This window comes from Scyliorhinus canicula, chromosome 25 (assembly GCF_902713615.1).
Source record: "Scyliorhinus canicula chromosome 25, sScyCan1.1, whole genome shotgun sequence".
Classification (NCBI taxonomy): domain Eukaryota; kingdom Metazoa; phylum Chordata; class Chondrichthyes; order Carcharhiniformes; family Scyliorhinidae; genus Scyliorhinus; species Scyliorhinus canicula.
The window spans coordinates 4,249,890-4,276,796 of NC_052170.1; the positions used below are offsets into that span (position 1 = coordinate 4,249,890).

The window sequence follows — 26,907 nt, forward strand, 5'->3', positions numbered from 1 at the left end:
GCATCCGGAGGAAGCCCACGCAGACACGGGGAGAACGTGTAGACTCCGCACAGACAGTGACCCAGTGGGGAATCGAATCTGGGACCCTGCCGCTGTGAAGCCACAGTGCTATCCACTTGTGCTACTGTGCTGCCCACAAAATCTTACGGTTTTGTTGATTACATTCATTTTACCTTTAAAGGGCTGAGTGAGGAAGAAACATGGCCAGTGAAAGGATTTGGAAAGGATTTAGTGGATGTGTTGTGAAAAGGGGAGTTAAGTGGGTAGTTATTTTTTTTAAAAACTGGTTTGTGGGAAAATTGAGTCACTCGGAACCCTGGGTTAAAGATGCATTTGTAAAATTAGCTCACACACTTTAGCAGAGAAAGTCTGTGAAATAATTATTGCAGTGTAAACGTCCTGCTCCAGCAAACTGGGAATGATCTTGAGGAGTGAAATCTGCCCTCCTCATCGGCGCAAAATGTTTACAGTAAGCAGCACGGCTACCATTGCCCGGGAAAGGTTAAGCGCTGCTGCAGTAAAAAGAGCAGTTCAAAAAAAACCCTTCAAGATTGTAGCTTATGAGACTATCATTAAATATTATTGTAGTGTTGATTTAGGGAAACAAACGGCCGGATTTTCGCGAAAGACACAAACCTCGCGCCACCGCCCCCTCCGACACAATACAGAATGGTGGGTGTCACCTTCGGGATATCACACAGCGAGGGAGAAACGGCCTAATCAATTACATTCAGCACCCCCTCCCCCCCCCACCGCCGTACCCACATTCTTTCATTCCTTCATGCCCATCACTGCAGAATAAATAGTTGTTTGTTTCTGTACCTCTAACAGTGTTTGTGTGCACAAGATGCCAGATTTTTGTGTGTTCTGCAACTCATGGGTCATTCTAGATTGAACCCTGGATTTTGACACCTCCGTCCGAGGTGGCTTCAGTCACTGAGTGGACTCCAGGGAAGACCCCGCTTCGCCCTCGTGATTGGCGGCCTCGAAGGCCTGCTCTGCATTCAGTACATCCGAGTCGAGGTTGACTCCTGTTGTGTCCGAGATAAAGGAGGTGTAGGCGTCTCCTTCCACCATCAGCAGCTTGAGTTTGGGAATCCAGCTCTTCCGGACTACTCGGCGGGCGTTGGTGCACATGTCGGCCGCGATGGCATTCATCTCACTCTCCTTGAAGTTGGGTGCAAAGTTTTGGCAGTAGACTGCAGAGGGTGAGGTGAGGGGCGAAAAACAGCACCAGCATTAGAACCAACCTCAAATATTCAACACTGCAGTTTCTGTTTTGTTTAATCCATCCCCAGTTTTCTCGGGCTGGATTCTCCGTTCCTGCGGCTAATGTGTCGGCGTGAACCGAGACTAGGCGGGAGGTTTACGTGGGAAAAAAAAATAGGCGCAAACCCCTCGCCGATTCCGGTACCGGTGAGGAGCTAGCACCGGCTGAAACTCCCGCCCCCAATGCTGAAAACGGCCCCGAGAATGGGCGGGTCCCGGGTCGCGATTGCGCACGGCTGACGATCTGCAACGGTCACACCCCACATGGCGCCGGCCGTGCGCGGACCTGACCCCCCATCCGCGAACTTACAGCCCACCCCCTGGCCACCACCCACCAGTCTCCCACAGCCCTCGCAGAAGCTCCACCAGCCTGCGGTACAGATCCCAGCCGAGTGTGGCGGCGTTGGACACAGTCCACCCGGGTTCACGATTTGTGTGACCACACGTGTCCCGCGCCGGCGGGAACTCGGCCCATCGGGGGGGGGGGGGGGGGGGCGCCAATGGCATTGCGACTGCGCGCGGGTCACGATGACGCCATTTCGGAGGGGAGCACCGCATGGCTGACCAGTGTCAGCCCATTCTCCGCCCAATCGCCGAACACGATTTCGGAGTCAGGCAACGGAGAATCCCGCCCCTCATCTTTGAACGGTGCAAGGGCAGCACGGTGGCGCAGTGGTTAGCACTGCAGCCTCATGACGCCGAGGTCCCAGGTTCAATCCTGGCTCTGGGTCACTGTCTGTGTGGAGTTTGCATATTCTCCCCGTGTTTACGTGGGTCTCACCCCCACAACCCAAAGATGTGCAGGGTGGGTGAAGTGAACACGCTAAATTGCCCCTTAACTGGAAAAAATGAATTGGGTACTCTAAATATATTTTAAAAAACAATCTTTGAATGGTGCAGGGGCTCACTGGGGTGCAGTCCAGAGGTCCAACTCCGCGCTGGCATTCAGGGCAGCATCTTTCCTGTGTGTGGCTGAGCGTGTACAGGATTGAGAAGGGGCGTCACAAACAGATTGACTCTGATCCTCAGCCACCATCCCAGTCATCACTCCATGATGATCAGAAACAGGACACTCGGCTGATTACCCAGTTACTGAATCTGATCCTCAGCCACCATCCCAGTCATCACTCCATGATGATCAGAAACAGGACGCTCGGCTGATTACCCAGTTACTGGTTCTCAATAAGCACAAGGGACTGATTATTGCTCTGAGACCATTTTCTCTCTCTCAAGGCACTCAATGTTAAATTGGAGCTCATTTTGATCTGGCAATTGGTTGTTATGCCACAATCAATGACTTGACCTCTCTCCATGAAATCCAGAGTGTGTTTTGTAAATAAGGCCGGTTAATATTTACTAAACCAAGCAACATACTGATCACAGCAGTGCACCGACTTTTAATTCCATTATTCTGCTTCTCTCGCTCATTCCTCCTTTAAAACTTAACTTTTATTAACGCGTCTTTAAAATCCTTCTTTGTCTTGTGAAGTTTATTAGTCATAGGGTTGCTTTGTGTTAAGGGCACTTTATAAATGCAAGTTGTCTTTTTTTGGGCAGGTTTTCACTGCGTGGTGAAGTTTGAGTGAAAATCCCCCCAAATCGATTTTTGTTCATTTGAGCAAAAGAAAACATGTTTAATTAGAATTGTGCACATTTATATTGTGTTATATTGGAACGCAGAGGACTGCTAATAGAAGAAGACAGTGCAAAACCCTTGAGGAAACATCAATTTGAATAAGTGCCTTGTTGCTCATTTAATTTCACGGTTGATACAGCAGTTTTTCCAGAGTAAAATGAAAGAGGGAAGTGATTTTGACATTCAGCGAGGTAGCTCCATTTAACCTATCGCAGTGCCAGATGAGAATGGGAGCTACATGACATTATGAAACAATTTCTTAAAAAAACACACACTAAACTAATTAGCCCTGACCATGGCTATGCAAATGAATGGCGACTCATTCTCAAGGCAGAATGATGCTAATTATTATCCTTCATTGATGCAAATTTGACTGGCCATTTAGAATTAATGAGTTTTATTTGAAAAAATTGAAAACATATTTTCTCTCTCGTTCCTCTCCTGGAGGTGCTGAAAGATTGCTGGAGGAAAGGTTCTGTGGCCACACGTTGACCTCTGGCCCATAAGATGGAGGAGCAGAAGTGGCCATTTGGCCCATCAAGTCAGCTCCGCCATTCAATGAGATTGTGACTGATCTGATGTGATAATTCTCAATTCCACTTTCCCGCCTTATCCCCATAACCCTCGATTCCCTCACTGATTAAAAATCTATCTCAGCCTTGAACATACTTAACGACCCGGCCTCTACAGCTCTCTGCGGTAACGGCCCGGCCTCTACAGCTCTCTGCGGTAACAGCCCGGCCTCTACAGCTCTCTGCGGTAACGGCCCGGCCTCTACAGCTCTCTGCGGTAACGGCCCGGCCCCTACAGCTCTCTGCGGTAACGGCCCGGCCTCTACAGCTCTCTGCGGTAACGGCCCGGCCTCTACAGCTCTCTGCGGTAACGGCCCGGCCTCTACAGCTCTCTGCGGTAACGGCCCGGCCTCTACAGCTCTCTGCGGTAACGGCCCGGCCTCTACAGCTCTCTGCGGTAACGGCCCGGCCTCTACAGCTCTCTGCGGTAACGGCCCGGCCTCTACAGCTCTCTGCGGTAAAGAATTCCACAGATTCACTCCCCTCTGAGGGAAGAAATTCCTCCTCATCTCTATCTGAAATGGGTGACCCCCCTGACCCTGAGATTCTGCCCTCTGGTCCCAGACTCTCCCACAAGGGGAAACAACCTCTCAGCATCGACCCTGTCAAACCCCCTGAGAATCCGATATGTCTCAATAAGGTCGCCTCTCATTCGTCTAAACTCCAATGAGTACAGGCCCAACCTATTCAACCTCTCCTTGTAAGAAAATCCCTCCACACCCGGGATCAACCTAGTGAAACTTCTCTGGACTGCCTCCCTTTATGCCGGTGGTAATTTCATCTGTGCAAAGCTACACAGTGTGTTGGAAAGTGGCACGGTGGCAGAATGGTTAGCACTGCTGCCTCACAGTGTCAGGGACCCGGGTACAATTCCGGCCTTGGGTGACTGTGTCTGTGTAGAGTTTGCACGTTCTCCCCGTGTCCGCGTGGGTTTCCTCCGGGTGCTCCGGTCGAAAGATGTGCAGGTTAGGTGGGATTACAGGGTTAGGGTAGGGATGTGGGCCTGGGTAGGCTGCTCTTTCAGAGTGTCGTTGCAGACTCGATGGGGCAAATGGCTTCCTTCTGCACTGTAGGGGTTCTATGGGATTTAACAACAGCAACACCACTGCAAAGTTCATTTCTACCAGCACCCCTCAGTCCAGCTCTGATAGGCTCCCTCAGCAGAGAATTGCAGTTCATAAGCCATGGACAGATGTGAAATGAAATGAAATGAAAATCGCTTATTGTCACGAGTAGGCTTCAATGAAGTTACTGTGAAAAGCCCCTAGTCGCCACATTCCGGCGCCTGTCCGGGGAGGCTGGTACGGGAATCGAACCGTGCTGCTGGCCTGGTTGGTCTGCTTTATAAGCCAGCGATTTAGCCTTGTGAGCTAAACCAGCCCCAGATGTGGTGGGCTTGCATCCCTTTACAAATAGCCTTAGAAGGAATACCACGTGATGTGGCCTGTATTGCAATTTTCTCCCACCACTGCGCCAGTTCCTCATGGGAAGCAGCGTTCTGAGATCAGGCACTTGCATCCCTAGTGCAGAGGGAGACAGTCCAGAGTTAAACAATCTGTTAGCAACCGGTTATGGGATAGAACCGTAGAATTCCACAGAATTTCTACAGTGCAGGAGATCGTTCGGCCCATCGCATCTGCACCGACCCTCTGAAAGATCGCCCTACCTAGGACCACCCCGCTGCCTGACGACCCGTAACCTAACCTGTACATCCCTGCACACCAAGGGACAATTTAGCACGGCCAATACCCCTAACCTGCACATCTTTGGACTATGGGAGGAAACAGGAGCACCCGGAGGAAACCCACGCAGACACGGGGAGAACGTGCAGACTCCGCACAGACAGTGACCCAGCGGGGAATCGAACCCGGGACCCTGGAGCTGTGAGGCAGTAGTGCTAACCACTGCGCCATCGGGATACTCAGCTACTGGGAGGGTGTAAACAATTATAAGAACTGTAACTTGCATTTGTGTAGCATCTTTTATGTAATAAAACATCTCAACACTGTTTATGTAAGCAGATAAAAGCTGACAGCAAGGCACAGAAGGAGACTTTAGTCTGGCGACCAAAACCTTGATTAAAGAGTTAGTCGCAAGGAGTATTTTGAGTGAGAGGTTTAACGTGGAATTGTATAAATTATCTAGGCAGCAAAGGCCCGGCTGACAAGAGGGCAGGGGCAGGGTGGTGAAGGAAGTATAGTATGACCAAGAGGACAGAATTGGGAGAATGCAGGATTGATGATGGATTTTGGGGTCGGAGGAGGTTTCAGAGACAGAGAAGGGTGAGACCATGAAGAGATTTCAATGTCGGGGTGATTTTAAAACTTAGCTGCTGTTGGATGAGGAATAGTTGAACTGAGGGGTAACAAGACATGGATTCAGCGGTAAACAAGCTGATGAAGACGCGGAGATGGGCCATGTTATGGCGGTATAAGTAGGATTGGCGATGAAGTGGATACGTGGTTGGAATCTCATCTTCGGGGCTTCAAATGCGATTCACAAATTACAAATGGTCTGATTTCACTTCAGACAAGGGCCAGGGAGACATGGTGCTGTTTATATACGCTGCCAAGCAGAGTGACAGGCAGAACTGTTACCGTACTCACTTTTCACGGCATTAAGGACCCGACTATCCAGAGGTTTCCGGCTTGGGTCGTTTGTGGAGGAGCGGATTCCAGTGCCACAACTATTTGCCAGCGTGTTCCTGCAGCAGGAGAGCAAATCAACACACATTGAAGTCTGATAAGCAAATCTGCAGATTATCATAGTGTGAGCAACCGGTCACCTAACTCAAATCCTTCCAAACTCTGTCGGCTGTTTAGAATAGACTTTAGAATAGAATAAGAGGTCGTTTGGCCCATCGAGTATGCACCGACCCTTCGAAAGAGCACTCCCCCCCCCCCCCCCCCCCCCCGGCAACTCCATAACCTAACCTGCTCATCATTGGACACTGAGGGCAATTTATCACGGCCAATCCACCTAACCTGCGCATCTTTGGACTGTGGGAGGAAACCGGAGCACCCGGAGGAAACCCACGCAGACATGGGTAGAAACTGCAGACTCCGCACAGGCAGTGACCCAAGGGCGGAATGGAACCCGGGTCCCTTGTGCTGTGAGGCAACAGCGCTAACCACTGTGCCGGGCGCTGAGAGGCACCGTACCACCGGGCGGTGAGACATTGTGCCACCGGGCGGTGAGACACTGTGCCACCGGGCGGTGAGGCACCGTGCCACTGGGCGGTGAGACACTGTGCCACCGGGCGGTGTGAGGCACCGTGCCACCGGGCGGTGAGACACCGTGCCACCGGGCGGTGAGACACTGTGCCACTGGGCGGTGAGGCACCGTGCCACCGGGCGGTGAGACACCGTGCCACCGGGCGGTGTGAGACACCGTGCCACCGGGCGGTGAGACACCGTGCCACCGGGCGGTGAGACACCGTGCCACCGGGCGGTGAGACACCGTGCCACCGGGCGGTGAGACATTGTGCCACCGGGCGGTGAGATACCGTGCCGCCGGGCGGTGAGACACTGTGCCACCAGGCGGTGAGACACTGTGCCACCGGGCGGTGAGACACCGTGCCACTGGGCGGTGAGACACTGTGCCACCGGGCGGTGAGACACCGTGCCACTGGGCGGTGAGACACTGTGCCACCGGGCGGTGAGACACCGTGCCACTGGGCGGTGAGACACCGTGCCGCCGGGCGGTGAGACACTGTGCCACCGGGCGGTGAGACATTGTGCCACCGGGCGGTGAGACACCGTGCCACCGGGCGGTGAGACACCGTGCCACCGGGCGGTGAGACACCGTGCCACCGGGCGGTGAGACACTGTGCCACCGGGCGGTGAGACACCGTGCCACCGGGCAGTGAGACATTGTGCCACCGGGTCGCCCTAAACATTCATCTTTGACACCTTCCCAGTTCTGACAAAGGGTTGTCAGCCTGAACATAGGAGGCCTTGTAGAACAGCGGGCAGCATCCCTATCGCAGGAGCAGAAGCTCCGAGTTTGAGTCCAACTCCAGGACTTGTTGGCCACGGAAAGAGTGTTCACAACGGGCTGATGATCAGCTGGGGCATACTCTTCCCCCCTCCCCCCCCCAACTATTCCCCAAAGGGAAAAAATGGTGTGTGTGAAGATACACTCAACAAAATACCCATGAACATAGGATTAGGCACATTTTGTGCAGGAGTTGGCCATTTGGCTCTGCGAACCGGCTTTACCATTCAGTAAGAACACAGCTGATTGGGCTGTGGTCCCTGCTCCGCTTTCCGCTTACCGCTGACCTTTGCCCCAAGCTTGTCTGGTTTTTATTTTGCCTGGTTCCTTACCGGTCGAAGAAGGATGCGAGCAGCCTTCGGAGGAGGACTTTGTGGCGCGTTCCTGCGCAGACGTGGCAGTTCATCAGCTGGGCTCGGGTGATGAAGACACTGGTTCCTGTCAGAAAAATAGAAAGGAGGTCAGGAGGTCATTCTCCACAAGCAGGGAGGCCTTCCGTGTGAAGGCCAGCCTGGCAGAGCAGCTGGAGAGTGTTTGGGGGGGGGGGGGCCTCGCTGACGGACAGAGGCATCTGAACCCTGGGCCGTACCTGTCACAAGTTCCAGCTTTTCGGTGGGATCCCCCTCTGCATAAAGCTTTGGGTGGCATCGGTTACCGATCTGGGTGATCAGTTCAGCTGGCAAAGCGGCGAGGTCCCTCCTCATCCGGACCCTCGAGCGGGCGTCTGTGGTTAAGTGATCGGGCAGAGCTTCAACCCGCTCAGTCGCTGTCAAAACAAGAACAAATCTGGGGATGAGGTCGGTTATACAACACACTGCTTATTCAACCTGACCACTCCATGTCGGTGTTCCCCCCTACGCACAGCTTCACCAACCGCCTACCTTATCTCACCCCATCATCCTATCCTCCTATTCCTCTCTCCTTCGTGTGTTCATCTAGTTTTCGCCTCAAATCCAACCACACTTTTTACTCCAGCCACTCCCTGTCAGACTGAGATCTGCATTCTCACCACTCGCTGGGTGAAGATGTTTCTGTCTTATTGATGGCCCCTTAGTTCTGGCCTCACCCGGGCAGCACGGTGGCCTAGTGGTTAGCACAACCGCCTCACAGCGCTGAGGGCCCAGGTTCGATCCCGGCTCTGGGTCACTGTCCGTGTGGAGTTTGCACATTCTCCCCGTGTCTGTGTGGGTTTCGCCCCCACAACCCAAAAATGTGCAGAGTAGGTGGATTGGCCACGCTAAATTGCCCCTTAATTAGAAAAAATAATTGGGTAATCTAAATTTAAAAAAAAAAAAAGTTCTGGCCTCACCCACAGGTGGAAACATATTTTGTAATTCAGCTTATTAAATCTTTTCACAATTTTAAAGGCTCTGGCAGGTATTCCCCCCTCCCCAGTCTTCTCTTTTCACAGAACACAGCCCTGTGCTGATATGTTCTGCCCTCTCAGGGTATGTCAGGTGGCAGGAGTTTGAAGAAAAGCTGGGGAATTCTGCCCACTGGCCTGGCCAAAAACAAACAAGCTGGTCATTATCTCACTGCTGTTCGTGGGGGTTTTACTGTCAGCAAAATGGCTGCTGCATTTCTTGCATTCCTTCACCTCAAAAAGTGCGTCATTGGTTGGAAAGTATGGGCTACTTCGTGCTATGTGGGCGGAACAGCAGCAGAGTGGTTAGCACTGCTCCTCCACAGCTCCAGGGTCCCGGGTTCGATTCCCGGCTTGGGTCACTGTCTGTGCGGAGTCTGCACATCCTCCCCGTGTCTGCGTGGGTTTCCTCCGGGTGCTCCGGTTTCCTCCCACAGTCCAAAGATGTGCAGATTAGGTGAATTGGCCGTGCTAAATTGCCCTTTGTGTCCAAAAAAAAGTTAGGTGGGGTTACTGAAAATGAAATGAAAATCGCTTATTGTCACGAGTAGGCTTCCATGAAGTTACTGTGAAAAGCCCCTAGTCGCCACATTCCGGCGCCTGTCCGGGAGGCTGGTACGGGAATCGAACCGTGCTGCTGGCCTGCTTGGTCTGCTTTAAAAGCCAGCGATTTAGCTGAGTGAGCCAAACCAGCCCCATCGGTTACGGGGATAGACTGGAGGTGTGGGTTTAGGTAGAGTCAGTGCCGACTCGATGGCAAATGGCCTCCTTCTGCGTTGTAAATTCAATGAATCTCTCCAAGTTCTCCCCGTGTCTGCGTGGGTTTCCTCCGGGTGCTCCGGTTTCTTCCCACAAGTCCCGAAAGACGTGCTGTTATGCGAATTGGACATTCTGAATTCTCCCTCAGTGTACCCGAACAGGCGCCGGAATGTGGCGACTGGGGGATTTTCACAGTAACTTCATTGCAGTGTTAATGTAAGCCTACTTGTGCCAATAATAAAGATTATCATCACATGTGGGTCAAACATTCCCTGTCACGCGTGGACCATACACTGCCCGTCATGTGTGGATCAGAAACTCCCTGTCACTTGTACAAACATTTCCCAACACATGTGCATCAAACACTTCCTGTCACGTGTGCACGAAACAGCTCCTGTGTGCTCGGCCTGGTGTCAAACTGGGCAACATGGGCAAATGTTCCTCCTGCATGAAGAGTAGCAGGCTTACCTGGTGGGCCCACATTCATCATGCTGTACATAGTGTACATGTTGCAGATCTGTCTGTAATGCTCCTCTGTCATATCCTCACCACCTTCCTCCTCTTCATCCTCTTCGTTCTGGTAGGAGTTGGGACTGTCGCTGGTGTAGGCGCTGGAGGTTCCAGGGCTGGTGCGATCCGTGCTGCCCTGCCCTCCCGCTCCGCATCCCTGCTGCCGGATAGTGGGGGCTCCGTGAGAAACCCGAGCCAGCTTGGAGGCCGCGCTCCCATTCCCCTCCCGCTGCCCGTTGTCCCACAGACGTTTACTGATGGGGGTGAACTGCACAGTGTCCGATTCGGCTTGCTCTGTCTTGACACGTGACACCAGTGAGAGGGGGGTGGCTGCCAGCGATCGCGAGGCCTGAGCCGGGCTCGGGGGCTCAGAGGGCGTCTCCTCCACATGTAGGCCCTGGGAGTCGCACCGCGGTGAGCTGACCTTCAGGCAGAACTCGGTCTCCTTGTCCATTATCTGCTGGATCTGGAGGAAGCCGGCCGTGTACATCAAGAGGAACTGATCACCCATGTTCATACTAAGCCTGCCAGTGTAACAGAACGCCAAGATCTGCTGGAAGGACTGAGGCTGGACCGCTGTCGGAAGCTCGAAGCTCGTGCAATTGTTGGAGCTGAACAGGTCACGGAAATAGGAACTGCTGGCTGCCAGAACGGCGCGGTGTGCCTTGAAAGCCTGTCCCTTCACAACGATGGAAACATCACAGTACAGGCCTTGGAGCCGCTGGTCATTCAGAGATTCCAGGATGTTATTCCCAAAGTTCGGAATCTCCATTTGCAGGGTCTGGGCCATGGTGTCCGCTCAGCAGACTGCAGTATCTGCCAGAATAGAAGAGAAGACAGCAGCATTAGATTTACAAACGTTACATGCAGCATTTTACCTGCAAAAGGCATTTCCTTTCCACTGCTGGTTGATGGGTTCCACTGGAACCCGGGAGCCAGGCGGCTCGGTCTTCAGGGTCTACTCCAAAACCTAGGCTGACACTCCTAGTGCAGTACTGAGGGAGTGCAGCACTGTCAGAGGGTCAGTACTGAGGGAGTGCAGCACTGTCAGAGGGTCAGTACTGAGGGAGTGCCGCACTGTCAGAGGGTCAGTACTGAGGGGGTGCAGCACTGTCAGAGGGTCAGTACTGAGGGGGTGCTGTACTGTCAGAGGGTCAGTACTGAGGGAGTGCAGCACTGTCAGAGGGTCAGTACTGAGGGAGTGCAGCACTGTCAGAGGGTCAGTACTGAGGGGGTGCTGTACTGTCAGAGGGTCAGTACTGAGGGAGTGCTGCACTGTCAGAGGGTCTGTACTGAGGGGGTGCTGTACTGTCAGAGGGTCAGTACTGAGGGAGTGCTGCACTGTCAGAGGGTCAGTACTGAGGGATGCCGCACTGTCAGAGGGTCAGTACTGAGCGAGTGCCGCACTGTCAGAGGGTCAGTACTGAGGGAGTGCTGCACTGTCAGAGGGTCAGTACTGAGGGAGTGCTGCACTGTCAGAGGGTCAGTACTGAGGGAATGCTGCACTGTCAGAGGGTCAGTACTGAGGGAGTGCTGTACTGTCAAGAGGGTCAGTACTGAGGGAGTGCTGCACTGTCAGAGGGTCAGTACTGAGGGAGTGCTGCACTGTCAGAGGGTCAGTACTGAGGGAATGCTGCACTGTCAGAGGGTCAGTACTGAGGGAGTGCTGTACTGTCAGAGGGTCAGTACTGAGGGAGTGCCGCACTGTCAGAGGGTCAGTACTGAGGGAGTGCTGCACTGTCAGAGGGTCAGTACTGAGGGAGTGCTGCACTGTCAGAGGGTCAGTACTGAGGGAGTGCCGCACTGTTAGAGGGTCAGTATTGAGGGAGTGCTGCACTGCCAGAGGGTCAGTACTGAGGGAGTGCCGCACTGTCAGTGGGTCAGTACTGAGGGAATGCTGCACTGTCAGAGGGTCAGTACTGAGGGAGTGCTGCACTGTCAGAGGGTCAGTACTGAGGGAATGCTGCACTGTCAGAGGGTCAGTACTGAGGGAGTGCTGCACTGTCAGAGGGTCAGTACTGAGGGAGTGCCGCACTGTTAGAGGGTCAGTACTGAGGGAATGCTGCACTGTCAGAGGGTCAGTACTGAGGGAGTGCCGCACTGTCAGAGGGTCAGTACTGAGGGAGTGCTGCACTGTCAGAGGGTCAGTACTGAGGTAGTGCCGCACTGTCAGAGGGTCAGTACTGAGGGAATGCCGCACTGTCAGAGGGTCAGTACTGAGGGAATGCTGCACTGTCAGAGGGTCAGTACTGAGGGAGTGCTGCACTGTCAGAGGGTCAGTACTAAGGGAGTGCCGCATGTTAGAGGGTCAGTACTGAGGGAGTGCCGTACTGTCAGAGGGGTCATGTCCAATGCAATGTTATCCTGAGGCCCTCAATAAATCCCACTTCAAAACAGATTAGCCAGTCATTCTAATATTGCCCTTTGCGTACAGAAAATCACAATGGGTTCTTAAATTAGGCCTTATCAACAATTCCCAGGAAAAACTAACAGACCAAATTCTTCATTCAGGACATAAGGTCCATGATCTTTTTCGAACAAGCGTTATCCCAGCGTCTTCGCCACGGTTCCGCTCACAAGTCGACACCAGAAACAGGTTAACTAGCGAGTTAACGGATTGCTATTTGGGGAATCTTGTCCTGTGCAAATTGGACGCCTCACTTTCCTATGTAGCAATAACCACAATTCAAGAAACGTTGCCTCTTTCTAACCCAGGGGTGGGCAAACTACGGCCCGACAAAGGTTTTTATGCGGCCCGCCAATGAGGTGCCCGGAATCATAACCGGCATTTTTGAAAAGCCGCCGGGGAAAAGCCGCTGAAGTCAATGCGCTTATTCAATAAGCGCATTTACTTCAGCGGCTTTTCCCCGGCGGCTTTTCAAAAATGCCGATTATGATTCCGGGCACCTCATTGGCGGGCCGCATAAAAACGCGCGTCGTGGGGTGGATGAGTGGGGCTGTCTCATTGGTCGGTTGAGTTGGGTGTGCGACCAATAGGAGTCCAGGTTACAAACAATAAGCCTTATTATTGTTTGTAACCTGGACTCCTATTGGTCGCACACCCAACTCAACCGACCAATGAGACAGCCCCACTCATCCACCCCACTACGCGCGTTTTTATCGCTGACTGGGCCAGGCTGTGCTTCTGTCAGTGTTAAGGATCAGCACAAGCAACTTGACACCTGATTTCAACAAACTGGTAAATGGCTGCAGTCAGATGCATCATTCTCATTGACATTGTTCTGTTACTTACTGAGTTACTTTGTTTTTCAAATAAATGTGCTTTTTTTTCTTTAAAGACCTTTTATTTTGGCTATTTAAAATATTAATTATTTTACTTAATATACTATGCGGCCCTTTAAAATTGTGAATTTCTGAATGTGGCCCTTGCACGGAAAAGTTTGCCCACCCCTGTTCTAAACCAACACGTGGCTCGTGACTGAGGGGAGAAGAGGACTGGAGCACACGGAGGAAACCCACACAGACAGTGACCGGAATCAAACCCGGGTCCCTGGCGCTGAGGCAGCAGTGCACCAGAGTGCAAGGGACATTGGTGCGGGACTGGAGTCACATACAGGTCAGACATTCCCTGCAAGACAATAGTGAACCAATTGGGTTTTCACAACAACCTGACACCCTCACAGACACTTTCATATTCCAGCTTCTTTTGATTTCATAAATGGAATTCAAAACTACTGTGTTGTGATTTGACCTCACGGCCTCGGGGTATTAGTTTACCAGTTCAGGAATATATTTAAAAATCCTTGCGTCTGGATACAGGGGTTATTATGAATCTAATATTTTCACCCACCCTCTTGACTAGCAAGGGTGGGGTCAGGTCTGACCAGCAGTGAAAACCATGGACAACAACTTCCCCCCCCCCCGGGGGGGGGGGGGGGGAAGAGGAGGAGGAGGAGGAGGAGGAGGAAGATATTTCCTTGTGGAAAACAAGTTTTAAACTGCTCTTTTCAGATGTTGACATTGACGGGGCTCTGTCTGTTTCAGCCTGAATGTGTGACCTCGTGATTGCAACATAAAACTGAGCAACAGTCTCTCCGAGGCAGTCAGCTAGCTTCATAGCTCACAGAAGGTACAAAATCCTGACTCTCAGACGTGTTTCCACAGAGCAGATGGGAAGTTTGTAACTAGCGTTTGGAACCTGACGTTATTGGTGAGTTCCAAGTTTGGAGCTTATCTTTGGAAAAAAAAAAGTCATGAAGGAATTGATCTGGGGCAGTTAAAAGCAAACACCGTTAATCACAACGAGGCTCTTTAATTATTCACATTCAATGCAGAGTCTGTCACCAGCACACAGGAACAGAAATCAGAGCTCAGCAGAGAGCTGGGAATGGAGAAGCAATGGGCCCAATAACTGATCATCTCAAATTGTTCTTGGCACCGACAGCAGATCTGTCCCCCTCCTTACCCAGCTACACAACATTAACTGCTCTCTGCACAAACTCTATAACTATACTGTGGTACTTTCACTGTTCAAGTGGAAATATTATAAAAATTGATCCGGCTGGAGTTTTGCATCAAAACTTGTGAATAATCCCTTGCCCTCTTGATCTCAGTAGATTGAGGGACATCAGTAAAGCAACACCTCCCGATGCCTTGGGAAAGCGGGCAGCATAATCAAGGACCCATCCCACCCGGCTTACTCACTCTTCCATCGGGCAGGAGACAAAAGTCTGAGAACACGCATTAATAGGTTCAGAAACAGCTTCTTCCCCGCTGTTACCAGACTCCTGAGTGACCTTCTTATGGACTGAACTGATTTCTTCACACATTTTCTCCACACTGCAATCCGTAAGCTTCACCTGATGCCTATGTCAATGTATTTACTTTGTGTATTTATCATCTGCCCTATGTTTTTTCATGTATGGAACGATCTATCTGGACTGTACAGGGAACAATACTTTTCACTGTACCTCGGTACACATGACAAGGTCCTCAACAACAACTTGCATTTATGCAGAACCTTTGATGTAGTGAAATCAATCCAAAGGGCTCCTTGTTGAGAATGGATGTGGCGCGAAAGGGCAGGTTGGGAGGTGTGACTAAAGGTTTGGTTAATGAACCTTTCTGAAGTTTCTTTGTGACCATGCCTCTCGTCTCGCCTCTCCCTTCACTCATCGACAATCCAACTCTTTCTTCACAAGCTGGGGAGGGGCAGGGTGTTGAGGATTCTCCTTTTCACCTCTCGGGAACCTACACAAACACCAAAGCCTGGGCTATTTCTCTCTCTCTTTCTTTGATTCACCCATCCTTTCCCTGTTGAGGAATACAAGGCCCAGTGCCTCCCTAATCAAACAATGTCTGACAGATTGAGCACCCAGAGGAATAGCAGGGTGATCCCAAACACTGTGCAATCAGCAGCTTCATTTAAACCCTCGACCCAACAGGAACTGACCTCAGAGATGGCAAATTCCTGAATTCAGAACTCGTTCCCATTAAGAAGCTCAGTGGAGGCCAAAGGCCCATTTGAATCCTACTCCAGAGACTCGAGCAATAATGCAGACTGGCACTCCACTGCAGTGCCGAGGGAGTGCTACAGTGTCAGAGGCGCTGTTTCAGATGAGATGTTAAACCCTGCATTCCCCCTCAGGGTGGTAAAGATCACATGGCCACAATGTGAAGAACAGCAGGGAGTTGTTCTTCCCTGTGCACTGGCCAATATTCATCTCTCAATCAACATGATCAAAACCAGATAACCTGGGCATCACCACATCGCTGTTTGTGGTTGGTTTGCTGCGTGCAAATTAGTTGCTGCCTTCCTTACATTACAACAGTGACTCCACTCAAACAAAAAGGACTTAATGATCATCCTAGAACTCTCATTCTAACAGCACTGCGGGTGCACCTACACCACGTGGACTGCAACGGTTCAAGAAAGCAGCTCACCCACCGCCTTTCAAAGGCAATTAGGGATGGGCAACAGATGCTGAACAGATCCTGTGAACGAATAGAAAATAAAACGGTAAAGGCCTTTGGGATGCCCCACGGTTGCGAAAGGTGCCACAGAAATGAAAGTCTTTCATTTGGTTCAAAAGAGCAGGAGATGGGACCAATCAGCTGAAGGAGGCTTGGCTTTTGAAGAAAGGAGATGGGACCAATCAGCTGAAGGAGGCTTGGCTTTTGAAGAAAGAATTGAGGGCTGCTGCAGCAGGGGCTTACTCAGCGCTGGAGTCCGGAAAAAGAGGAATTTGAAATAAGACGCTGTGCCCTGCTTCCAGCACACTAAGGGTGAAGGAAGAATGAAAGTGGATAAAGAGAAGGGAGTTTCCTTGTTCAAAAGACTAATGACTTTTGCACCATCGATAAACATCAAAAAGTCACAATGCAGAGAGGCGAGTCATGTCCAAGAATGAGACGAGAAATGTTAAACTAACTTCTGGATCAACGTTGCACCAAAAATGTGTAGTTGCAAAACAATCGCAAATCTGTCTCAGAATTTAATCCTAAGTATTAACCTCTGTTAATACTGAGATGCAGAGCACTGCGATTGCAAAAGTTGCATATTTTGTACAAGCTACGCAGGGCAAGATTCCTCAATGCTTCAGCTGGACAAAGCACCAACTCGCCTTGGAACTGAGCTGTACAGAGCAGGAGGTTCCCAGATGCCAGCTTCCATTGCCAGTCAAGTGCTGTCAGCTAATCCTAGTTAGGGTGGCGCTGGGGAGCTGAGATTTGTGTCAGTCTCTGGCTCTTCCTCACTATCCAGCCACTCCTGACCAACAGAATACCCACGGGTGGAACTTGGGTACAACGTAAACAGACTTGGCTAAGCTCTCGACGCTCCGAGTAACCTGACATTCACCGTCATCACACAGAAAGTGAAATGAAAAAAATGAAAATCGCTTATTGTCACGAGTAGGCTTCAATGAAGTTACTGTGAAAAGCCCCTAGTCGCCACATTCCGGTGCCTGTCCGGGGAGGCTGGTACGGGGAACCATGCTGCTGGCCTGCTTTAAAAGCCAGCGATTTAGCCGAGTGAGCTAAACCAGCCCCTGGAAGTGGAAAGGGGGAGAGAGAAGGGGTAAATATAAGCTCAAGATTACAGCCATGCTATACTTTAAAAACAATTTTCAGATGACAAGAAAATTGAACATAGATACATTAAAACAGTATGACTGTTCCACTACACACTCAATCCTGAATGGAAAAAGAAAGCGAAAGCAGCATTGCAAAGAGTATAATTACTAAATGCAACACTCACAAGGTGAAATAACTGTCATGTCAATCACAGGCTGTACACTGAAGTTTTCTATTTTTATAAGCTTATTGAGGTGAGTGGGTCGGTCTAGTGCTGGGGAAGCAGAAGTGGTCTCGAGCGTCAGCTCTAAGCCCTTGCAGGTTGGTTCAGGTCCCTTAGCTACAAGGAGAGCTGGTTGTGCTCTGCCCCAACAGCAAGAGGAATCTTCCATGGTATCCAGCCTGTGACCTCTTCAAACCACGCTGCCAATTTAGGAGTCAGCTTCTGGAATCGTCCCTTGCCTCAAATGACTGAAAACAAACTTCCCAAACTCATTACAGACTGCATCGTGGACTTTGATCCTGCTGTACCGGGGCTGGGTTTGAACAGGAATTCTCATAGACAAACAGCCAGGTCTAACCCACTGAAGCATGCAAAGCTATTTTCCCTTCCGATATTAGCAGTTGCAGCATACCCAGCAGTTGGTACCTTCAGGTTAAAAGATGGGCTCTCATTTTCAAACAAAATCTCATTTCCAAATTCCTGCCGGTGTTAACCCACTGAATTTGGTATTGATCGATCCCATCTGGGCTGACCTGGCAATTAAAACTTCACTGGGGTGGCCTCAAATCCCCAGAATCACGCTGTGAAACACTGCACACAAATGAACTCTATGCAAGTTGAGATAGAACGTGCAAACGTATTGCAAACAATTTGTTAGTGTCTTATTTCAGCCAGGCCAGCCCTCCCTCCCAACCCCCACAGCAACACCTTCCATTTGTGCACCGTTGAAAGTATCCTATCTACCTAGTATGTCAACTGCTCGGCCCAAGGCAGTAAGGAACTACAGAGAGTCGTGAATACAGCCCATCACGCAAAATCGTCTCCCATCCATTGACTCTGTCTACGCCTTCTGCCTTGGGAAAGCAGGCAGCATAATCAACGACGCCTCCCACCTTGGTATTCTCTCTTCCGACCTCCTCCATCGGGCAGGGGATACAAGATGTACCAATATATTCAAAAACAGCTTCTTCCCTGCTGATACCAGACTCCTGAATGACCTGATCTCTTTACACAACTTCTCTACTGAGTAACACTACACTCTGTATGCTTCACTTGATGTCTATGTATTTACTTTAAAAAATATATATTTAGAGTACTCAATTTTTGTTTTTCCAATTAAGAGGCAATTTAGTGTGGCCAGTCCGCCTACCCTGCACATCTTTTTGGGTTGTGGGGGTGAGACACACGCAGACACGGGGAGAATGTGCAAACTCCAAACAGAACAGTGACCCGGGGCTGGGATCGAACCCACGTTCTCGGCACCGTGAGGCAGCAGAGCTGACCACTGCGCCACCCCCGTGCCTATGAAATCACATTGTGTATTTATCGTATGTTCTGCGGAGACTGCACGCAGGACAATTATCACTCGGTACCCGTGACAATAAATCCGATTGATTTCTTCCAATTGCTCCACAAGCCGCCTATTGGGGAGGAGGAGAGGGAGGGGTTCAATAACTGATCCATCAAAAAAAAATAACTGCCGGCCATCACCTTCCTGTCCTGGAAAACAATCTGCTGAGGGGGGAGGAGGATGAGAGTTCTGGAAGACTTGCTGCAGGTTTTTATATATATTTTTTTTAATGAGGTGGTATAAAGTTTTGCAGCTTCCCCACTCCACCCACCCCTCATAGTCTGCACCCCCCCCCACATAGTCTGTAACCCCCATCCACCCCCCCAGTCTGCACACCCCATAATCAGTCTGCACCCTCCCCAGTCTGCACCCTCACCCACACCCCAGTCTGCACCCCCTTATCCCCAGTCTGCACCCCCTCATCCCCACCCACCCCCAGTTTGCACCCCCTCATCCCCACCCCAGTCTGCACCCTCATCCCCAGTCTACACTCCCTCATCTCCACCCCAATTTGCACCCCTCATCTCCACCCCCCCATTTGCACCCCCTCATCCCCACCCCTGTTTGCACCCCCTCATCCCCAGTCTGCACCCCCTCATCCCCACCCCCAGTCTGCACCCCCTCATCCCCACCCCCAGTTTGCACCCCCTCATCTCCCCCCAGTTTGCACCCCCTCGTCCCCATCCCACCCCAGTTTACACCCCCTCATCCCCACCCCCCACGCCACTTTACACCCCCCCCCAGTTTGCACCCCTCATCCCCCCCCCCCCCAGTTTGAATTGAACCCCGCATCCCCACCCCCACAGTCTGCACCCCCTCATCCCCCAGTTTGCACCTCCTCATCCCCACCCCCAGTCTGCACCCCCACCCCCACACAAAGGGGGGGGGGGGGTTGATCAAAAGACCCCCCGCCCGGGGTGTGCCCCCCGATAGAAGGGAGGCCTCCCCCTAGAGGGATGAACCCAAGCCCGCCACTCACCCCCGGCGTTTCTCCCTCAGCGCTTCGCAGCCGGAGCCCAGCAGTAGCCGCCGCCACCGCGGCCGCCATTCATTGTCAGGACAGCCAGCGCCTAGCAACCGAGCGCCGATGCCGGTCCTCCCAGCCACCGCTCCAGCCCGGCCAGCCGAGCGGCCGAGCGCATCGATCGCTCCGCGCAGCCATGACGGCGGGGACACTTCCCAGCAGCCCCCCCCCCCCCCGGCCGCCCTCATCAAAATGGCGGCCCCCATCAGCCTGCAATCCTGCTGCCTGCGCTGTGTGTGTAAGTGTGAGGCTGATAATTGCTCACTAACTCTCTCTCTCTATATATATACCATAAATAAAACTTTCAAGATGTATAAAACTTTATGTGCATGTATATTATATTAAAAACATTCTTCCAACTGTTTATGTTTCAATGTTCATTGCGTGTTTAAGTTCTGAGTCCCCTGTATATTTTACTTTCCTTGTTTCCTCCCCGCCGCGCTGTGTTATTCGTTTTGTTCCTTCACACCTGATTCTTGCAATAAAACCCCTTACAAGCACAGTGGTTAGCACTGTTGCTTCACAGTGACAGGGTCCCAGGTTCGATTCCCGGCTTGGGTCACTGTCTGTGTGGAGTCTGCACGTTCTCCCCGTGTCTGCGTGGGTTTCCTCCGGGTGCTCCGGTTTCCTCCCACAAGTCCCGAAAGACGTGCTTGTTGGAGGAACAGGACATTCTGAATTCTCCCTCTGTACACCCGAACAGGCGCCAGAGTGTGGCTACTAGGGGATTTTCACAGTAGCTTCATTGCTGTGTTAATGTAAGCCTACTTGTGACGTGAATAAAGATTATTATTAAGTGTTTGAAGGGGTCTGGGGAAAGAGTGGGGCAGAATGAGATAGTCCCACTGGGTATAATGTGCTGGAGGGCCCCTCCCCCTTGCGCTGTGTAAACTCTTGTGTTTAACCACCTGGCTCCCAGTCCAGTGGAGATGGGGGCTACGCTGAGGCCTCTGCTGACGCCCCATTGCAGTTCTGGGCAGGACCCTGTTTAGAAGATTTGAGCTGCTCACAAAGAAAACCTGTTGTGCCTAATGGTAATTGAGTCACTTGAATTTTGCTAAGAAATTTCTTGTGTTTCTTGCATTCTGCTGGTAAGTTATTTTCTTTAAATCGCTTGCAAAACTGCTGCCATGTTTTGAGGTTTTGTGCTTAAATCTCCAATCCTGCTCTCTGTACCTGTATCTTAATATAATCTAGGAAGATTGCAGCGTTCAGTCAGTGAAAACAATCGCTTTGGCATTCCAACATGTACCCGCAGGCAGGAAGGAATAGTGCCATTTGGGGTTGCGTCTATTCTTCTCTCGTGCTTCCGGCGAAACATTAAACTTCTACTTTTGGATCAGGTGCTAAATGAGGCCCTCATCTACTCTTGGAGAGATGTAAATGGTCCGATGGCCATTACTGGAAGCAGGAGAGTTAGAATTGGTGCCCTACAATGCAGAACTAGGCCATTCGGCCCATCGAGTCAGCACCGACTCTCTGAAAGAGCACCCTACCCTGGTCCACTCCCCAATCCTATGCCTGTAGCCCCATCTAACCTACACATCTTTGGACACTAAGGAGCAATTTAACATGGCCAATTGACCTAACCTGCACATCTTCGGACTGTGGGAGGAAACCGGAGCACCCGGAGGAAACCCACGGAGACACGGGGAGAATGTGGAGACACTGCGCAGCCAGTAATCCAAGCCGGGAATCAAACCTGGGACCATGGAGCTGTGAGGCAGAGGTGCCAGGCAGATCTCTCCATCCAGGTCAATAGTTATCCTTCGATCAGCATAATTAAAGCAGATTATCTGGTCAGTTATCACACTGCTGTTTGTGGGATCTTGCTGTGTGCAAAATGGCTGCTCCATTGCCAACATTACAAAAGTGACAACTTCAAAAAGTGCTTTGGGACATTCTGTACTTTAAAAGGCACTATATAAATGCAATTCTTTCCATTCCTTTTGACTAAGCAAATAGAAATGTGTACTGCTGACGTTCCACTTAAAATCTTTCCCCTCCAGTGTTTAATTTGCTAATTTTTTTTTTTGCCCAGAGTTAAACAACCACGACCTATGCTGGTAAACCGTGTGCGGCTGGTCAGGTACCTTGTTCGCCGCACTGTGTGTGCAGCCTCGATCGTGGTGAGAAGAGCAGTCTGGGCAGAGTGTCTCCTTCGCGATACAACAGGGGAAAACTCCATGATGGAAATGGGAGAGGAGTCACAGGCAGAGTCAGACCAGACCTGGAGAAGCAACGGCAGTGATCAGTGTCAAAAAGCCAGCCCTGTGGAGGCTACTGTGGAACCCTTGCCAAATAGTGAAACCTTACCAGGGATTAAGACTGAGGAGACCGTCATCAGTGAAGGGAAGGCTAAAATTATCTTCCCTAGTGCCAATGAAGTATTTTACAATCCTGTACAGGAGTTCAACCGTGATTTAACGTAAGTACCTGATGTTATGGACCTTGTCTCGCCACCAGAGCCCGAACTAAACTGTTAAAGTGGACTTCAGTATATTCATTTGCTCTAATTTATCTTTTTAAGTTATTTTTTTTAAAGGGAATCCAATGTTATGGGGCAAAGGCGGGAAAACGGATTTGAGGATTATATTAGATCAGCCATGATCTCATTGAATGGCGGAGCAGACTCGATGGGCCAAATGGCCTACTCCTGCTCCCAAGTCTTATGGTCTATGTGCGTACAAATTTGGAAGAAGTGCTGGTTTCAAAATCGGAATGAAGGCACACAGTTGGTGACCTTAATCAAATTTTGAAAGTGGGCGAAGATTATCCAATTGTGGTTGCAGACATTTTAAATAAGAAAGGCTGTTTCTCCCATTGGCAGGAGAGTCTAGAACACTGGATAGTCTCAGGAGAAGGTCGGCCATTTTGGACCGAGATGAGGACAACTTTCAGTCAGGGTTGAGTCTTTGGAATTTTCTACTTGTGGATGATCAATCATTGCACATGGTCGAGACTGAGATGGATAGATTTTTAGATGCTGAAGAAATTCGGTGATATGGAGATATGTGAGGTGGGGAAGGAGCCTTTGTGGTGACTACTGATGGGCCGTCCAGGGAGACTATGGGCAGTGGAGAAAATAGCAGCCAGAGGGAGGGTGTTTTATTCAGCACCGTCTACTCCACAGACAATCAATTAGAAGCTCCCTGACGTTTCGGGGGTCTCCAGTTTCAGCTCTGCTGTTATCGAATCTCTGGGTGTAAAGTAACAATAAACCTCGAGATGCTCGGCTGAGGTGATGATGTGAGCAGGGTTCCTGCTCCGAACACTGTCTTGTTTCCCTGGTTGTGAAATGTGTGTGCGGAACAAGATTGGAGTTTTGCTGTCAAATCTTATACCGTTCTCAAATATCCTGACAGTATTTCCAAGTGGAGCTATCAGAAATTGTAGCCTTGAGTGATGTGGTTGACGGTTTGGGGAGGCACGAGAGAGGGGGGGGGGGGGGGGGGAGTCACGGATTTGATCCCACGCCGCAGTAATTGCTATTTTCAGCTCTCTCTCTCTCTCTCTCAGGTGTGCTGTGATCACAGAGTTTGCTCGACAGCAGCTGATATCAAAGGGGATTCTGGGTAAGCGGAATGTACCTTGTTTTAATAGTTGGGGTGGGGGGGGGGGGTGGGAGCTACAGGCAGACATGGCGCTAACCAGTCTCGAAATGTTTTCTACAGTGCTGGTCCCCGGAGAAGAGGACAGGCAGAAGATTGTTGTAAATTTGACAGAGAGTGAAAGTGCCGGGACTGCAGCGGGATCGGGAGATGCTTCAGCGGCAAAGAGAACTGCCAGTGTGGGGGAGAAATGCGAGGTGAGGTATACCCTGCTTCGCCTGGTTATTTTCAGTCCTGCGCAAGGGGCGTCACTGGCAAGGCCAGCATTTATTTCCCATCCCTAATCCCCTTTGAGAAGGTGCTGGTGAGCCGCCATCTTAGATTAGGATCCCGGACCAGACACCAACAGTTGCTCGGATACTGATCAGAATCCCCAATATTCTAGTTTAATTCTGTAAGACTGTGAGGAAAGGATGCTTTGCTCTAGGGATGCTTTCATACACAAATAGGGATATGGTTTATTAAAAAAACTTTATTACTAACGTACTATTGATAACTTTAACATTATAACACAGGTGGATTTCAATTACCAGTTAAACAATGCTTAACAATACAATGAAGCATTCCTAACCGCTATCTTTATCTCCCCTCAAACAACACCCATCTCAGGACAAAATCCACTTTTAAATACTGTTAACAGACTCTGGAATACTTGCTGTAAAGAGATGTCTTGGACATATAACTTTGAGTAAGAGAGATCCTTCAGATACCAGATACAGATTCCTGACCGTCTCAACTTACTGCTTAAACTGCCAGCCTTGGAAATTGCTCCTCCCCTGTTCACAGGCAAATCTTTAACTCATTGTCTTGAGCTCGACTGCTTCGGGTCTGTCCCCAGCCTCTGGCTTCTCCCAGTAACGGCATCATCTTATTGAGCTGAACACAATGTCTCTAATTATCTACTCCCCAGGGGACCCTCTTAATGTGAAAAATATCAAATCGCCCAAACTTTTACAACGTTTCAATTGCACCTCTGCCTCCAAAAAGCCGAGCTGTCTTGCGAGCCAGGGTCTTTAAAAACATGACCGCAGCAGTTACACACACTAACCCAGGATTTTAACCCTGACTACACCAAATACATATACAGTATATCTGAAATCCCTACATTCACCACACTGCAATCCAGCTGAGTGGCTGGCTGGGTCGTTCACCGGGCAGTTCAGAGTCAACCACATCACCGTAGGTCTGGAATCACAGGTAGGCTATTAATGTTGTGTCAAATTACATTAAGGTTCGTTAATGTCAATTACATTGTTGCGGTTGAGAGAAACAGGTGATTGATGTTAATGGCCTTTGATTACTGTCACTCATGTTGGTTTGCTAACTTGTATTTTTTTAATAGGTTTTGAAAAGTGTGTATAAATAGGGGATGGCTGGGACACTGGGGTGAGTGGGATGGGGGCTGTGAGACTGAGCAAGTCAATATAAAGGGGATGGCTGGGACACTGGGGTGAGTGGGGAGAGCTGTGAGACTGAGCAAGTCAATATAAAGGGGATGGCGGGGGACACGGGTGAGTGGGATGGGGGCTGTGAGACTGAGCAAGTCAATATAAAGGGGATGGCTGGGACACTGGGGTGAGTGGGGAGAGCTGTAAGACTGAGCAAGTCAATATAAAGGGGATGGCTGGGACACTGGGGTGAGTGGGGAGAGCTGTGAGACTGAGCAAGTCAATATAAAGGGGATGACTGGGACACTGGGGTGAGTGGGGAGAGCTTTGAGACTGAGCAAGTCAATATAAAGGGGATGGCTGGGACACTGGGGTGAGTGGGGAGAGCTGTGAGACTGAGCAAGTCAATATAAAGGGGATGGCTGGGACACTGGGGAGAGCTGTGAGACTGAGCAAGTCAATATAAAGGGGATGGCTGGGACACTGGGGTGAGTGGGGAGAGCTGTGAGACTGAGCAAGTCAATATAAAGGGGATGGCTGGGACACTGGGGTGAGTGGGATGGGGGCTGTGAGACTGAGCAAGTCAATATAAAGGGGATGGCTGGGACACTGGGGTGAGTGGGATGGGAGCTGAGAGACTGAGCAAGTCAATATAAAGGGGATGACTGGGACACTGGGGTGAGTGGGGAGAGCTGTGAGACTGAGCAAGTCAATATAAAGGGGATGGCTGGGACACTGGGGTGAGTGGGGAGAGCTGTGAGACTGAGCAAGTCAATATAAAGGGGATGGCGGGGGACACGGGTGAGTGGGATGGGGGCTGTGAGACTGAGCAAGTCAATATAAAGGCCTCCTTCTGCACTGGGGTTTCTGTGGAATATCATTGTATGCTCTCCTGCCGATACACTTGCACGTTGTTTACTTGAGTGTCTGGTTCCGTGTGCAGGGTGGGATTCGTGTACTTGAGGGGTTGGCAGCATCGGGGCTCCGCTCAATCCGGTTTGCCAAGGAGGTACCTGGAATTCACAGTATTGTGGCCAATGACTTTTCATCAAGAGCCGTGGAACTAATGAAGAGAAACATCGAGCTGAATGGAGTGGGCCACTTAGTAACGGCCAGCTTGGCAGATGCAAGGTACTGTGTCGGTGACTTTGTATTGTGGCGAGAAATTAAAGATCTTCTTTCACCGAGTGTTCCTGAGTCAGGTTAGATCGGTTAATGAACGATAGGGCTCTCATTTCGACAGCTGCTACGGGCCATTCCAAAGCAAGTTACACCTAATTAAATACTCTCATTGTTTACATACGGCAAACTTCCAGCAACAGATGACAGTGAAGAATTTTCATGTGGTTAGGCATACATTTTGGCCAGGGCACAGGGAGTACTTCACTAACTCTTCACGGTATTGCCATCTGACCGTTGACCCCTGCCTGAGAGGTCAAATGGCCTTGGCCTCGCTTTAGCATCTCATTCGAAGACTATTCATCTGACAGTGCAGCACTCCCTCAGTACTGACCCTCTGACAGTGCAGCACTCCCTCAGTACTGACCCTCTGACAGTGCAGCACTCCCTCAGTACTGACCCTCTGGCAGTGCGGCACTCCCTCAGTACTGACCCTCTGACAGTGTAGCACTCCCTCAGTTACTGACCCTCTGACAGTGCGGCACTCCCTCAGTTACTGACCCTCTGACAGTGCAGCACTCCCTCAGTACTGACCCTCTGACAGTGCGGCGCTCCCTCAGTTACTGACCCTCTGACAGTGCGGCACTCCCTCAGTACTGACCCTCTGACAGTGCGGCACTCCCTCAGTACTGACCCTCTGACAGTGCAGCGCTCCCTCAGTACTGACCCTCTGACAGTGCGGCACTCCCTCAGTACTGACCCTCTGACAGTGCGGCTCCCTCAGTACTGACCCTCTGACAGTGAGGCACTCCCTCAGTACTGACCCTCTGACAGTGCGGCACTCCCTCAGTACTGACCCTCTGACAGTGCGGCACTCCCTCAGTACTGACCCTCTGACAGTACGGCGCTCCCTCAGTACTGATCCTCTGACAGTGCAGCACTCCCTCCGTACTGACCCTCTGACAGTGCAGCTCTCCCTCAGTACTGACCCTCTGACAGTGCAGCACTCCCTCAGTACTGACCCTCTGACAGTGCGGCACTCCCTCAGTAC

General features: G+C 50.8%; 2 protein-coding genes across 5 annotated transcripts in view; one reads left to right on the forward strand and one right to left on the reverse strand.

Annotated features, from left to right (window-relative positions):
* Positions 1-16: 16 nt before the first annotated feature.
* LOC119957224 (nucleus accumbens-associated protein 1-like) lies at positions 17-19,831 on the reverse strand. 2 transcript variants are annotated; one of them, XM_038785058.1, is made up of 6 exons: positions 19,694-19,831; positions 10,064-10,921; positions 8,063-8,239; positions 7,806-7,911; positions 6,084-6,181; positions 17-1,199 (listed from the first exon to the last, which is right to left on the reverse strand). In XM_038785058.1, the coding sequence occupies exons 2-6, from the start codon at positions 10,893-10,895 to the stop codon at positions 934-936; spliced, it is 1,479 nt and encodes a 492-aa protein (XP_038640986.1). In that variant the 5' UTR covers positions 10,896-10,921; positions 19,694-19,831; the 3' UTR covers positions 17-933. The 2 variants fall into 2 exon arrangements, with proteins under 2 accessions (XP_038640986.1, XP_038640987.1); XM_038785059.1 differs by lacking the exon at positions 19,694-19,831 and adding an exon at positions 12,601-12,700.
* Positions 14,212-26,907, forward strand: part of trmt1 (tRNA methyltransferase 1) — a 33,279-nt gene continuing 20,583 nt past the window's right edge. For 2 of the 3 annotated variants that reach the window (XM_038785055.1, XM_038785057.1), the window contains exons 1-5: positions 19,921-19,976; positions 21,780-22,166; positions 23,258-23,313; positions 23,413-23,546; positions 25,681-25,868. In XM_038785055.1, coding sequence (XP_038640983.1) covers positions 21,799-22,166; positions 23,258-23,313; positions 23,413-23,546; positions 25,681-25,868 — 746 coding nt within the window. In that variant the 5' untranslated portion in view covers positions 19,921-19,976; positions 21,780-21,798. Of the gene's footprint in view, positions 14,277-19,920; positions 19,977-21,779; positions 22,167-23,257; positions 23,314-23,412; positions 23,547-25,680; positions 25,869-26,907 lie in introns of those variants that run through there. The other variant, XM_038785056.1, reaches the window with a different exon arrangement.

Bases quoted from the DNA above. Each gene is read 5' to 3' on its own strand.
- LOC119957224 (XM_038785058.1), bottom strand. From the start codon at position 10,895: ATGGCCCAGACCCTGCAAATGGAGATTCCGAACTTTGGGAATAACATC. The intron at 7,912-8,062 runs GTACGGCCCAGG...TTTTTCTGACAG, and splicing joins AAAGCTGGAACTTGTGACAG to GAACCAGTGTCTTCATCACC. The intron at 6,182-7,805 runs GTAAGGAACCAG...CTCCTGCTGCAG, and splicing joins CTCGCATCCTTCTTCGACCG to GAACACGCTGGCAAATAGTT.